General features: G+C 37.3%; 1 protein-coding gene across 1 annotated transcript; it reads right to left on the bottom strand.

Moving 5' to 3' along the window:
* Nucleotides 1–9,901: 9,901 nt before the first annotated feature.
* Nucleotides 9,902–11,048, bottom strand: LOC120779713. The gene has a single exon (XM_040112078.1). It carries the CDS (start codon nt 10,699–10,701, stop codon nt 10,036–10,038), a length of 666 nt encoding a protein of 221 aa, XP_039968012.1. The 5' UTR covers nt 10,702–11,048; the 3' UTR covers nt 9,902–10,035.
* Nucleotides 11,049–12,607: the final 1,559 nt, after the last annotated feature.

Below are 12,607 nucleotides of genomic sequence, written 5' to 3'. Positions count from 1 at the left end.
AACAACGATCTGGCAATATTAGTTAGCGTATAAACAGCACCAATTGCTTCCGGAACTACAACCGTTTGATATTCATCTTGGAGTGATCTTCGACTTAGATTGAATTCACCACACCATCGAAAAAGTTTTTGATGTAACCTCATCGCCGAGATTTTAATTAAGTTCGAATATGCCCTGTTGATGAGATAATCCACGTCTAAAGTTGTGAACGTTAATCGAGCGAAAGTTTCGTGATTTTTATTTCATTTTTTGGTCGAGATGAATTTTTCAAGTTACTTTAAACAACAAAAATTACGCTGGTATAAACAAAATGTCCTGAGAATGTATGGCATCTAAAATGTCAAACTTTACGATATAGTTGTCAATTGCCAAATTGAAACACTAGAGTTGTTTGTGTGAAATTGCTTCTACTAAAATTAAAAATATTTTTCACGAACGCTAAAACCAAATAGAATCGACGATAAAATGCTAGAATTACTCTAGACCAGTGGTCTCCAAACTTATTTTGTCTACCGCCCACTTTGAGAATAAATATTTTTTTAGCGCCCCCATTTTTTCACCTATTTAAAAACCACTATAACTTCAAATTAATTATTGTAACCTATATATGTATATTAACGGTGAATTCTAAACGAAACTTTTACTATAACCAGCAACTTGAAACCTGAGCGCAGTAGGTAACATACAACGGCGCCTGGGTCTCAAGTTAACCCTTACGGGCTCCACCTGCCAATAAGAATGATTATTGAAACACAACTTTATAGTATTAAAACAGAAAATATTTTATTAAAAATAAAACTAAAATAATCGATCCATATATAAAAACTAATGTGAAGGATGAATCTGATGCTGTTTAATAATAAGTTTGTTAATATCAGGTTCCAATTTACTCAAGAACAGTCGCAAGTCGCCACGTTCGGTAACATGCAAACGATTTCTATTTTTAGTAAGCAGTGTTGTCACAGCACTAAATCCACGTTCACACAAATATGACGATGGGAATGCTATCAAGAATCGTTGAACGATTGACCACAATCCAGGGTACAATTGCGTGATCGGTTTTTGTAGCCAAAATTCTTGGTAACCATTTTTGAACTTGATTTTTATTTCCTCGTTTGTTGTCAATTCTATAAGTTCTTCTTCCAGCTGAGGTGACATTGCTTCGGTGAAGTCAATGTGGAGGTTTTCCAAATGTTGACAGTAGGCAAACAATTCGTCTTTACTGCATGATACTGATAAATTCGGAAAATTGTGAAACTCACGTCTGCTCAGATTCTTTTTGTGTAGAAGCAGTTTGGCTGCGAAAGCAGCAACGACGTTTTTTGTTTTAATTAAATTTAGTTTATCGCCTTGCAGTTGGAGATTCATGTCGTTGAACAATTTATACAGGTGTGTCATGTAAGCTATATCATTCTTTGATGTTATGAGCTTGTCTTGAAATTCTGTATCTTTAGTTTCCAAGAACTCTATAACAGAGTCAAACAAGTTGGGTTGTAGAATCGAGTCAGACAATTGTCAAGCCTCTTGATAGCCAACGAACTTCAGTATGAAACAACAAACGATTGAAATCCTCGTCATTAGAACACAAAGCTGATGAAATAATCTATCATTCAAAGAGCTGTTGCGGATTTTATTGACTGCTTTGATGACATATTGCAGTGATTCAAATAGTTTTTCACTTAAGTTTCTAGCAACTAAATGTTGTCCATGAATAACGCAATGTACACCAAGGACATCTGGAATTTTATTTTTTATATGCGCTATTTAGCCTTTATGGCACCCCATCATAGCCGGAGCGCCATCTGTAGCAATTGAAATAATATTTTTCAAAGGAATCTCTTTCTCATCGCAAAACTTTTCCAAAATATTGAATATGGTTTCGCCTTTTGTATCGGTCTCTAAATTTCTAGCAAATGATAGTTCTTCACATATTTTCTCATCTTTAATAAACCTCACGTAAGACAACAACAATGCTTCATTAATTGGTAAAGTGGACTCATCGAGCTGAATTGAGAATTGGCTTGTCCTCAGGTGATCGCACAATGATTCTTCAATGTTTTCAGCCATTTCATCAATTCGTCTTTGCACAGAATTATTACTCAAAGAAATTTTTCGAATAATATCTGCGGCCGGTTTATGAAGCACGGTAGTTATTACTTCATTTATTGCTGGCAATATTAACTCTTCTGCGATGTTATGTGGTCTGCCTTTTTGAGCAATTAACAAAGAGATATTGAACGAAGCTCGAAGTCCGTCGTCATTTTGCTTAGCAGTCGCCGAAAATAGTTTTGCTACACTTGGCTGAGTATTATGCTTCTTCTCTAGGTCTTGAAAATATGCTACATTATTGTCTCTCTTATCTGGATGCATTTTATTCAAATGATCTTGCAATCTTGAAGGCTTCATTGCTTCATTCGAATATATTTTTAGACATAGAAAACACAAAGGCGAGGATGGGTTTGTGGGATTTTCAATGAATCCGAATTTAATGTATTCCGCACAGTATGGCCGTCTCTTCTTTTTTACTTCCGACATTGTTTTGCTTTGAGAAATACGTTTAACTTCGCGAGTAGTGTAAAGGAAGCGTAAGTAATGCTCATCTATTGCGCGCAAAACCACAAATGAATATAAAATAAATATTACATTGTTTATATAGGAATGCTTAAGCACAATTATTGTATAGTAGTCCAAAAATATGAATTCTTATCTTCCTAGAAATACATTTGTAAAAAAAGGATCTTTCTCCTTTTCGTATTATCTTATTTTTCCCAGAAATACATTTGTAAAAACAGGATCTTTCTCCTTTTTTTATTTTCCACATAAAAGAGTTAAGGAGTTCAAAAGCTCAAAACGTGCGCTACATCAGCTACCTACCCGACGTCAATTCGCAAGTGATAAAATAAATTATTCAAGAGCTCAAAGCATGCGCTACATCAGGTCGAACCTACCTATCCAACACCTTTGCGCAAATGATTATATTATGATAGCAAATGCCCAAATATAGATTTGGCAATGGCAATAGCAATACGTTTGACAGTTAGTATTCTATAAATTCTATCCTGTCGAGATGCCCCGTTATGAAACGGAGCGACCGATTGACATGATTTTCATTTTTTCTTTATTCAATAAAATAGGACAGATATATGAACTACACGGAGAGAAATATAGAACCGAGTTTGAGCAATCTTTTAATTCATATTAGTTGATGTTCACAAGTTGTTGTTGAGAGTCGAGAGCTCATGCAGTCGTTGTCTAAAAGGCCTCCTAGCTAAATAAAATTACAGCTAACCTCCCAGGCCTCTACACAACGCCCCCATTTTCATTCTGGGTCTCTTTCCGCCCCCCTTGATACCTGCAGCGCCCACAAGGGGGCGTTATCGCCCACATTGGGAAACACTGCTCTAGACAGTGAAATTCGTAGCTTCCAAAATGTTAAGAGTAGCTATGTTTTGATAACAATAGGGGCCTCCGGATTGCGCAACAAGCACAGATGTATTTAGAGTGTTGATTAGTAAAGAGCATTAAGCATAAAAGTAGACTCAAGTAACGAGTAAAAAGCGTTAAATTGTTATAATAACAAATATAGATAAGTGTATATGCATTAAATTGGGACTTTTATTTCACAATCCAGACTATTTTTCGAGAAATCCGTTGAAATATTTTGCTCAATTCTGACCCATAAATTTGTGATGTATGGCGATAATTATGCAGTTTTCAGTTTAGTTTTGGAATTTGGAACATTTCGGACAGAGTTTTTAGAATTCGACAAGGTATTATTTCAATGTATTTTAATTTATGTTCTTTATATTATGTCTTTTTTTTCAATTTTCCTCCTTTTTTATTTTAAAACTGAAGCTATGAAAATATATAGTATAACGCACATTTGCAATCAAAACACATATTAACACGAGAAACGACTACTTGGAATAATTTTTGGTTAGTTTTATTGTGTAGTAATTAGCACAATGTTGACTTATATCGGGTGATTTTTTAAGAGCTTGATAAAAAAAAAAAACGCATAAAATTTGCAAAATCTCATCGGTTCTTTATTTGAAACGTTAGATTGGTTCATGACATTTACTTTTTGAAGATAATTTCATTTAAATGTTGACCGCGGCTGCGTCTTAGGTGGTCCATTCGGAAAGTCCAATTTTGGGCAACTTTTTCGAGCATTTCGGCCGGAATAGCCCGAATTTCTTCGGAAATGTTGTCTACCAAAGCTGGAATAGTTGCTGGCTTATTTCTGTAGACTTTAGACTTGACGTAGCCCCACAAAAAATAGTCTAAAGGCGTTAAATCGCATGATCTTGGTGGCCAACTGCCCATGCATCCCGAAAAATGCACTGTTTGGTGTGGTTTGTACGCTGGTGGAATCATTGGACCGTATTTTTTCAAAGATGCTATTGGACGCAACGTTACGGTGAATGGCGATCGCTATCGTTCGATGCTAACAAACTTTTTGTTGCCAAAAATGGAAGAACTGAACTTGGTTGACATGTGGTTTCAACAAGATGGCGCTACATGCCACACAGCTCGCGATTGCTATGGCCATTTTTTGAGGGAAAACTTCGGAGAACAATTCATCTCAAGAAATGGACCCGTAAGTTGGCCACCAAGATCATGCGATTTAACGCCTTTAGACTATTTTTTGTGGGGCTACGTCAAGTCTAAAGTCTACAGAAATAAGCCAGCAACTATTCCAGCTTTGGAAGACAACATTTCCGAAGAAATTCTGGGCTATTCCGGCCGAAATGCTCGAAAAAGTTGCCCAAAAATTGGACTTCTTCGAATGGACCACCTAAGACGCAGCCGCGGTCAACATTTAAATGAAATTATCTTCAAAAAGTAAATGTCATGAACCAATCTAACGTTTCAAATAAAGAACCGATGAGATTTTGCAAATTTTATGCGTTTTTTTTTTTAAAAAAGTTATCAAGCTCTTAAAAAATCACCCGATACAAGTCTTGATTTGCACAATGATTTTGTGTTGTACAAGGATAAAAGATATCTTACATCAATATATATGATTTAGAGTGAACCGGAAGTTTAAAAATTCTATATTAGGTATACTACTGTTGAAAGGTGAATTTATAATTTATACTTCGCGCGTTTTTCGAATTGGTAAATTTTTTTTCTGTAAGTTGGTAGTACTGTTAGTGACATCTATGTTAACTTTCACGTCAAATATTCATTAGTAGTTGAGATACGCGTCGTTTTTTGAGACTCTAAAAGTGAACTTTTCAATTTTACTATGTCTGAATTTATTGAACAAAGAAGTGCAATAATGCACCATCTCATACTGCATTGGTTATTCGTGATCATTTCGCCACATTTTCAACCAATATCGTGTCGCAACCATCGCATTAGGCTGTTTTGCCATCGTGTAACTTCGGGCTATTCAGCAAATTCACATGACCACTCCGACGATATAAAAGCTGAATCGAAGAAGGCTCTGATAGCCATCACGACGGAGGATTTTTCCAAGTTCTATGATGAGTGGAAAATTGTTGACATAAGTGTATTGCAGCGGGAGGGGATTACTTTGAATAAGATGAAATGGACAAAATTCACCTTTGAATTTGATCACAGTAGTGTAGAAGATATGGGTAGTAGTTATTAAACCTATTTTATCTGCTTTTCGCACTGCTTAATAATATTAACAGAAAAAGATGATACTTGTGTTTCAATAAGGTGCCTCACATACCATCACCAGTAGAGCAGTAAAGTGAATGAGATATTTGAAAATTTTGATAATAATTATATGGAGCTTGGGTACAACGATACATTATTTTTATAAAAAACAGTTTTTTCAATATCGAAAACTACTAGGTATCATAAAGAAAACTGTTAGGTATGGGCTTATTCGGTAATGCGGAACTTTATGGCAACTATGCGCAGTTTGCACAGCTGGTAAGAGGTCCAATTTCGTGCGCGCGGTATAATATATATATCGTCTAATTTTGACAGCGGCTCTTATAGACATTTTGTATAATTTCTTTGACTCATTTAGATATTGGCGATTGCCTTCTCTACCACCTGCCGGTAACCCAGGCGGGTATGATGACCCTTGAAGGAAGGGCGTGAACTGTGCTAGCTTAAAGTGGTACCTGTGGAACCTTCGCGAGAAGAAGACTTCTGAGGTGGCGGAGGTACTGCCGCGGAATAAAGGGCAGAGGAAGTAGTGCCACCCATGTGAAGTATCGTGAAAGCAAATCATAATATCGACTGATAAATGTGTATATACAAGAAAATCGACTTTATACCTGAATATAAGATTGTCGAATTCTTCCAAATGCACTTGCCGTTATGGCTTTATGTCAACTTCAGTAAGATGAAGAAAGCTAATTAACTTAAATATTTGATGTTAATGATTTGAAGCAACTCAATATCGACTGCTAAATGTGTATATACAAGAAAATCGACTTTATACCTGAACATAAGATTGTCGAATTCTTCCAAATGCACTGCCGTTATGGCTTTATGTCAACTTCGGTAAGATGAAGGAAGCTAATTAACTTAAATATTTGATGTTAATGATTTGAAGCAACTCAATATCGACTGCTAAGTGTGTGTATACAAGAAAATCGACTTTATACCTGAACATAAGATTGTCGAATTCTTCCAAATGCACTGCCGTTATGGCTTTATGTCAACTTCGGTAAGATGAAGGAAGCTAATTAACTTAAATATTTGATGTTAATGATTTGAAGCAACTCAATATCGACTGCTAAGTGTGTGTATACAAGAAAATCGACTTTATACCTGAACATAAGATTGTCGAATTCTTCCAAATGCACTGCCGTTATGGCTTTATGTCAACTTCGGTAAGATGAATAGGGTTAATTAACTTAAATATTTGATGTTAATGATTTGAAGCAACTCAATATCGACTGCTAAATGTGTATATACAAGAAAATCGACTTTATACCTGAATATAAGATTGTCGAATTCTTCCAAATGCACTGCCGTTATGGCTTTATGTCAACTTCGGTAAGATGAAGAAGGTTAATTAACTTAAATATGTTAAACTAATGATTTAAAGCAACTCAATATCGACTGCTAAATGTGTATATACAAGAAAATCGACTTTATACCTGAATATAAGATTGTCGAATTCTTCCAAATGCACTGCCGTTATGGCTTTATGTCAACTTCGGTAAGATGAAGGAGGTTAATTAACTTAAATATTTGATGTTAATGATTTGAAGCAACTCAATATCGACTGCTAAATGTGTATATACAAGAAAATCGACTTTATACCTGAATATAAGATTGTCGAATTCTTCCAAATGCACTGCCGTTATGGCTTTATGTCAACTTCGGTAAGATGAAGGAAGCTAATTAACTTAAATATTTGATGTTAATGATTTGAAGCAACTCAATATCGACTGCTAAGTGTGTATATACAAGAAAATCGACTTTATACCTGAATATAAGATTGTCGAATTCTTCCAAATGCACTGCCGTTATGGCTTTATGTCAACTTCGGTAAGATGAAGAAGGTTAATTAACTTAAATATTTGATGTTAATGATTTGAAGTAACTCAATATCGACTGCTAAATGTGTATATACAAGAAAATCGACTTTATACCTGAATATAAGATTGTCGAATTCTTCCAAATGCACCGTCGTTATGGCTTTATGTCAACTTCGGTAAGATGAAGACGGTTAATTAACTTAAATATTTGATGTTTATGATTTGAAGCAACTCAATATCGACTGCTAAGTGTGTATATACAAGAAAATCGACTTTATACCTGAATATAAGATTGTCGAATTCTTCCAAATGCACTGCCGTTATGGCTTTATGTCAACTTCGGTAAGATGAAGAAGGTTAATTAACTTAAATATGTTAAATTAATGATTTAAGGCAATTCAATATCGACTGCTAAGTGTGTATATACAAGAAAATCGACTTTATACCTGAATATAAGATTGTCGAATTCTTCCAAATGCACTGCCGTTATGGCTTTATGTCAACTTCGGTAAGATGAAGAAGGTTAATTAACTTAAATATTTGATGCTAATGATTTGAAGCAACTCAATATCGACTGCTAAGTGTGTATATACAAGAAAATCGACTTTATACCTGAATATAAGATTGTCGAATTCTTCCAAATGCACTGCCGTTATGGCTTTATGTCAACTTCGGTAAGATGAAGAAGGCTAATTAACTTAAATATTTGATGTTAATGATTTGAAGCAACTCATTATCGACTGCTAAATGTGTATATACAAGAAAATCGACTTTATACCTGAATATAAGATTGTCGAATTCTTCCAAATGCACTGCCGTTATGGCTTTATGTCAACTTCGGTAAGATGAAGAAGGTTAATTAACTTAAATGTGTGCAGCTTATGATTTAAGGCAACTCAATATCGACTGCTAAGTGTGTATATACAAGAAAATCGACTTTATACCTTAATATGAGATTGTCGAGTTCTTCCAAATGCACTGCCGTTATGGCTTTATGTCAACTTCGGTAAGATGAAGAAAGCTAATTAACTTACATACATGATGTTAATGATTTGAAGCAACCCAATACCGACTGCTAAAAGTATGTATACAAGAGAATCGACTTACACCTCAATATAAGATTGTTGAAATCTTCCAAATGCACTGCCGTTATGGCTTTATGTCAACTTCGGTAAGATGAAGAAGGCTAATTAACTTAAATATTTGATGTTAATGATTTGAAGCAACTCAATATCGACTGCTAAGTGTGTATATACAAGAAAATCGACTTTATACCTGAACATAAGATTGTCGAATTCTTCCAAATGCACTGCCGTTATGGCTTTATGTCAACTTCGGTAAGATGAAGAAGGTTAATTAACTAAAATGTGTGATTGTCTAATTCTTCTAAATGCACTGCCATTATGGCTTTATGTCAACTTCGGTAAGATGAAGAAGGTTAAATAACTTAAGTTGGTCAAATTAATGATTTATAGCAACTCAATAACGACTGCTAAATGTGTATATACAAGAAAATCGACTTTATACCTGAATATAAGATTGTCGAATTCTTCCAAATGCACTGCCGTTATGGCTTTATGTCAACTTCGGTAAGATGAAGGAAGCTAATTAACTTAAATATTTGATGTTAATGATTTGAAGCAACTCAATATCGACTGCTAAATGTGTATATACAAGAAAATCGACTTTATACCTGAATATAAGATTGTCGAATTCTTCCAAATGCACTGCCGTTATGGCTTTATGTCAACTTCGGTAAGATGAAGGAAGCTAATTAACTTAAATATTTGATGTTAATGATTTGAAGCAACTCAATATCGACTGCTAAATGTGTATATACAAGAAAATCGACTTTATACATGAATATAAGATTGTCGAATTCTTCAAATGCACTGCCGTTATGGCTTTATGTCAACTTCAGTAAGTTGCGCGCTCGCGTTCCCCCACCCATCTGCGTCGCCCACTTAGCGGAAAAGCGAAGGACTTGTCTCTATCGTACACACATGCCATGCCCCTAACCGTTTATGCTCTCGCCGGCGACTTCCTCAACTGCTGCCGTGCCTGCTGCCCGCTCGCTCACTTCCTCTTCTTCTTCTATTTCTATTTCTACTTCTTCCTCTTCGGCCGCTGGCGTTGCATCAGACACGTCGTTCGTTTCGTTTTCCGGCATTGCTGCTTCCACTTCCCACACGCCCTCGTCTGCTGTTACGCGATACTGTGCTTGTGTTTCCTCGGTTTGCACTTCATTTAGCGCCGCTTCATTGTCGCCTACGTTCTTCACCTGTTTTCCTGCATTGTCACAGTTCGCTGGCGTTGGTGTGCCCGTTTCAGCTGCCGCCGGTGTTTCGTCGTGCTGCAATACCGTTGTCGCAGTCGCAGTCGCAGCCGGTTGTTGTGGTCGCGACTCCATTTGCTTTTCGTTCTTTTCGTGCTTTTCGTTATCACCCTCCCCGCCGTTCTCTTCCCCATCCTCCTTTGTTCTTTTCCGCTTCTTCTTCTTCGTATTTATCCGTCTGCGATTAGCGCCCTCATCCACCCGCCCTTCAATGGCTTTGCCTTATATACGATTCTGATTCAATTGCGAACGTGGTGTGAATGGACTGACCATAACACCACTGGGCCAGATATTCTCATTGAATAGCTCATTGAAGCGATAATCCGGTATGGAAATCTTAAATTTACAATATGACAATTGCGATAGATTCGCATCGTTCTTCACCAATTTGGTGCACTTGACTAGATTCTTATTGATCTTCAATTCCTCAGCCAAATGCTCGATAATGTCATCCTCACTAGTGGAGGTTGCGAATTTGCCCACCTGCACCCAGCGCCCATAATCGCAGACAACTTGCAGACGATCCGAATTACAGTTGTTACCAACGACGATGAGATTATTGGTTTGCTTCTTCGGGTCCACATTGTTCGCGTTGCCGAATTGGAAATATTGCTGATACATACGTGTCGAGATCTGATTCACGCCATTGTAGACTTTATTCAGTTTCTCCTCCATCGTCTGCAGCTTGGCGGCTAGCGCTTTGGGCGATTGATTTTTACATTCCTCACAATTGAAGGAAATCAAAGGGTTCTTCTGAATCGCATCGTAGATGGCATCGTCGATATTCACGCAAGTGCGATGAAACTTTTTCATGCAATCGTCCGAATTGCAAATGACGATGCCCTCCTTGCTAATCGATTTTTTGCACTTTCCACAATTTTCGGCCATTTTGCTGGATTTTTAGTTCGTTTAGTTCAGTTAGGCTGACGATGCGTTTTCTACTGTTGTTCAATACACGTAACGGTAGTTTGCTAGTGTTTAACACTTTGCCACTATTTTGTCGGTATAACAGGAGAAGTGTGTGAAAAAAATCCACCAGTACCTACTGAAGGCTGAAACTGAATTAATTGAACCAACCCGTGCTGAACCGAACACTGAACAACGGAATGGAATGAGGTACCCGTACAGTGGAGAAGTAGAATATTTGCTGAAGTGCGTGAGAAGTTGTGTGTGCCGCTTTCGCCCAAGCCGGTAACTGTTCCGTACGCTCCGAGTGCTGCTGTTCAACTGTTCGCCGTTTCGAAAGCAGTTACTCCCTGTCGGCTTTTCGGCTGATTTTCCAATGCACATACTATATACATAATTTATACGAGTCGATGTATGTGTATCGAAAGTATGTACTTGTATACACACTTTCATGAGAATTTTCGTCCACAACACACGTAACTACCTCATTCGCACCCCTTGCTGCCGCTGCAGCTCACTTGTGCTTTTGCCACTAGGCACGGCAACGTCATAGCCGTCGTTTAACACGACTCTGTCGTATCGCTTTTGTCATGTACACAACCCCTACCGCTACCTTTTTGCGCTTAAGTAATTCATCCCTCAACCCCTATTCGCGTTCGTGCGCTTTGTGTAATCGACACTCAGCTGTGTACACTGCTTGCTTAGTTACCGTGTTCGTCAGCCAGTTCTATGACCCTTGTTGTAGTTTTGTTTCCTGTTTTATTCGGTTACTTCGGTTCTTCGAAGTTCATTTGGTAGTCGTTCCACAAAAGCCAGTGTTCGGTAACGGTGGCGAAATATTTGTGGAAAGCAACCCCGTGGTAAGTTTTTTGATTCAATATGTGTATAACCTCAAAGTATACTTGGAGGAGCAAAGGCGTACTCCGTTGTATGTGTGGAATTAGTTTTCATTCTGACTTACTTATTCTTCTATTTGCTATAACTTGTATAAGCGGCGTTTCTATGGAGGTTATGTTGAAAAAATCAATTTAATTTGAATCAAGCTACAGTTGTTAGTATATTATTATTTTAAAGGGTCTTTATGAAGAATTTGAACCGAAATGGGACTAGGAGAGGAAAAATGTCAAAGCAGCACTATATGATTTACAAGATCTGCAAGAGTAGAATATATAAGAGATCACAAGTTTGACCGCAAATTAAAAATGCACAACACCAGGAGAAGGAGAACCCGATTCCCCAATCGATGACGATGGAGCACGTTTCATTACCCGACCATGAAGAAGTTCGGAATAGCAATTGCCCGCCTGAAGAACAACAGCGGTAAGTGTCACGGAGCCGGCCGAGCTATTCAAACACGGCGGCGAAGAACCGATAAGGAGCATGCATCAGCTTCTTTGTAAAATATGGGTCACGAAAGCCTGGCCGATTAAATTTAAGTGTGCTCTGCCCCATCCAAAAAGGACCTACTAACGTGCCAACTAAATCCGGATATCTGTCTGTCCGTCTGTCCGTCCGTGCAAGCTGTAACTTGAGTAAAAATTGAGATATCATGATGGAACTTAGTACACGTATTTCTTTGCTCTATAAGAAGGTTATGGTTGAAGATGGGCAAAATCGGCACACTGCCACGCCCACAAAATGGCGGAAACCGAAAACCTATAAAGTGTCATAACTAAGCCATAAATAAAGATATTAAAGTAAAATTTGGCACAAAGGATCGCATTAGGGAGGGGCATATTTGGACGTAATTTTTTTGGAAAAGTGGGAGTGGCCTCGCCCCCTACTAAGTTTTTTGTACATATCTCGGAAACTACTATAGCTATGTCAACCAAACTCTACAGAGTCGTTTACTTCAGGCATTTCCATATACAGTTCAAAAATGGAAGAA

The sequence above is a fragment of the Bactrocera tryoni genome, unplaced genomic scaffold, assembly GCF_016617805.1.
Source record: "Bactrocera tryoni isolate S06 unplaced genomic scaffold, CSIRO_BtryS06_freeze2 scaffold_11, whole genome shotgun sequence".
Classification (NCBI taxonomy): domain Eukaryota; kingdom Metazoa; phylum Arthropoda; class Insecta; order Diptera; family Tephritidae; genus Bactrocera; species Bactrocera tryoni.
The sequence above is the reverse complement of the archived record's forward strand: the minus strand, read 5'-3'. Positions and strand labels throughout refer to the sequence as shown.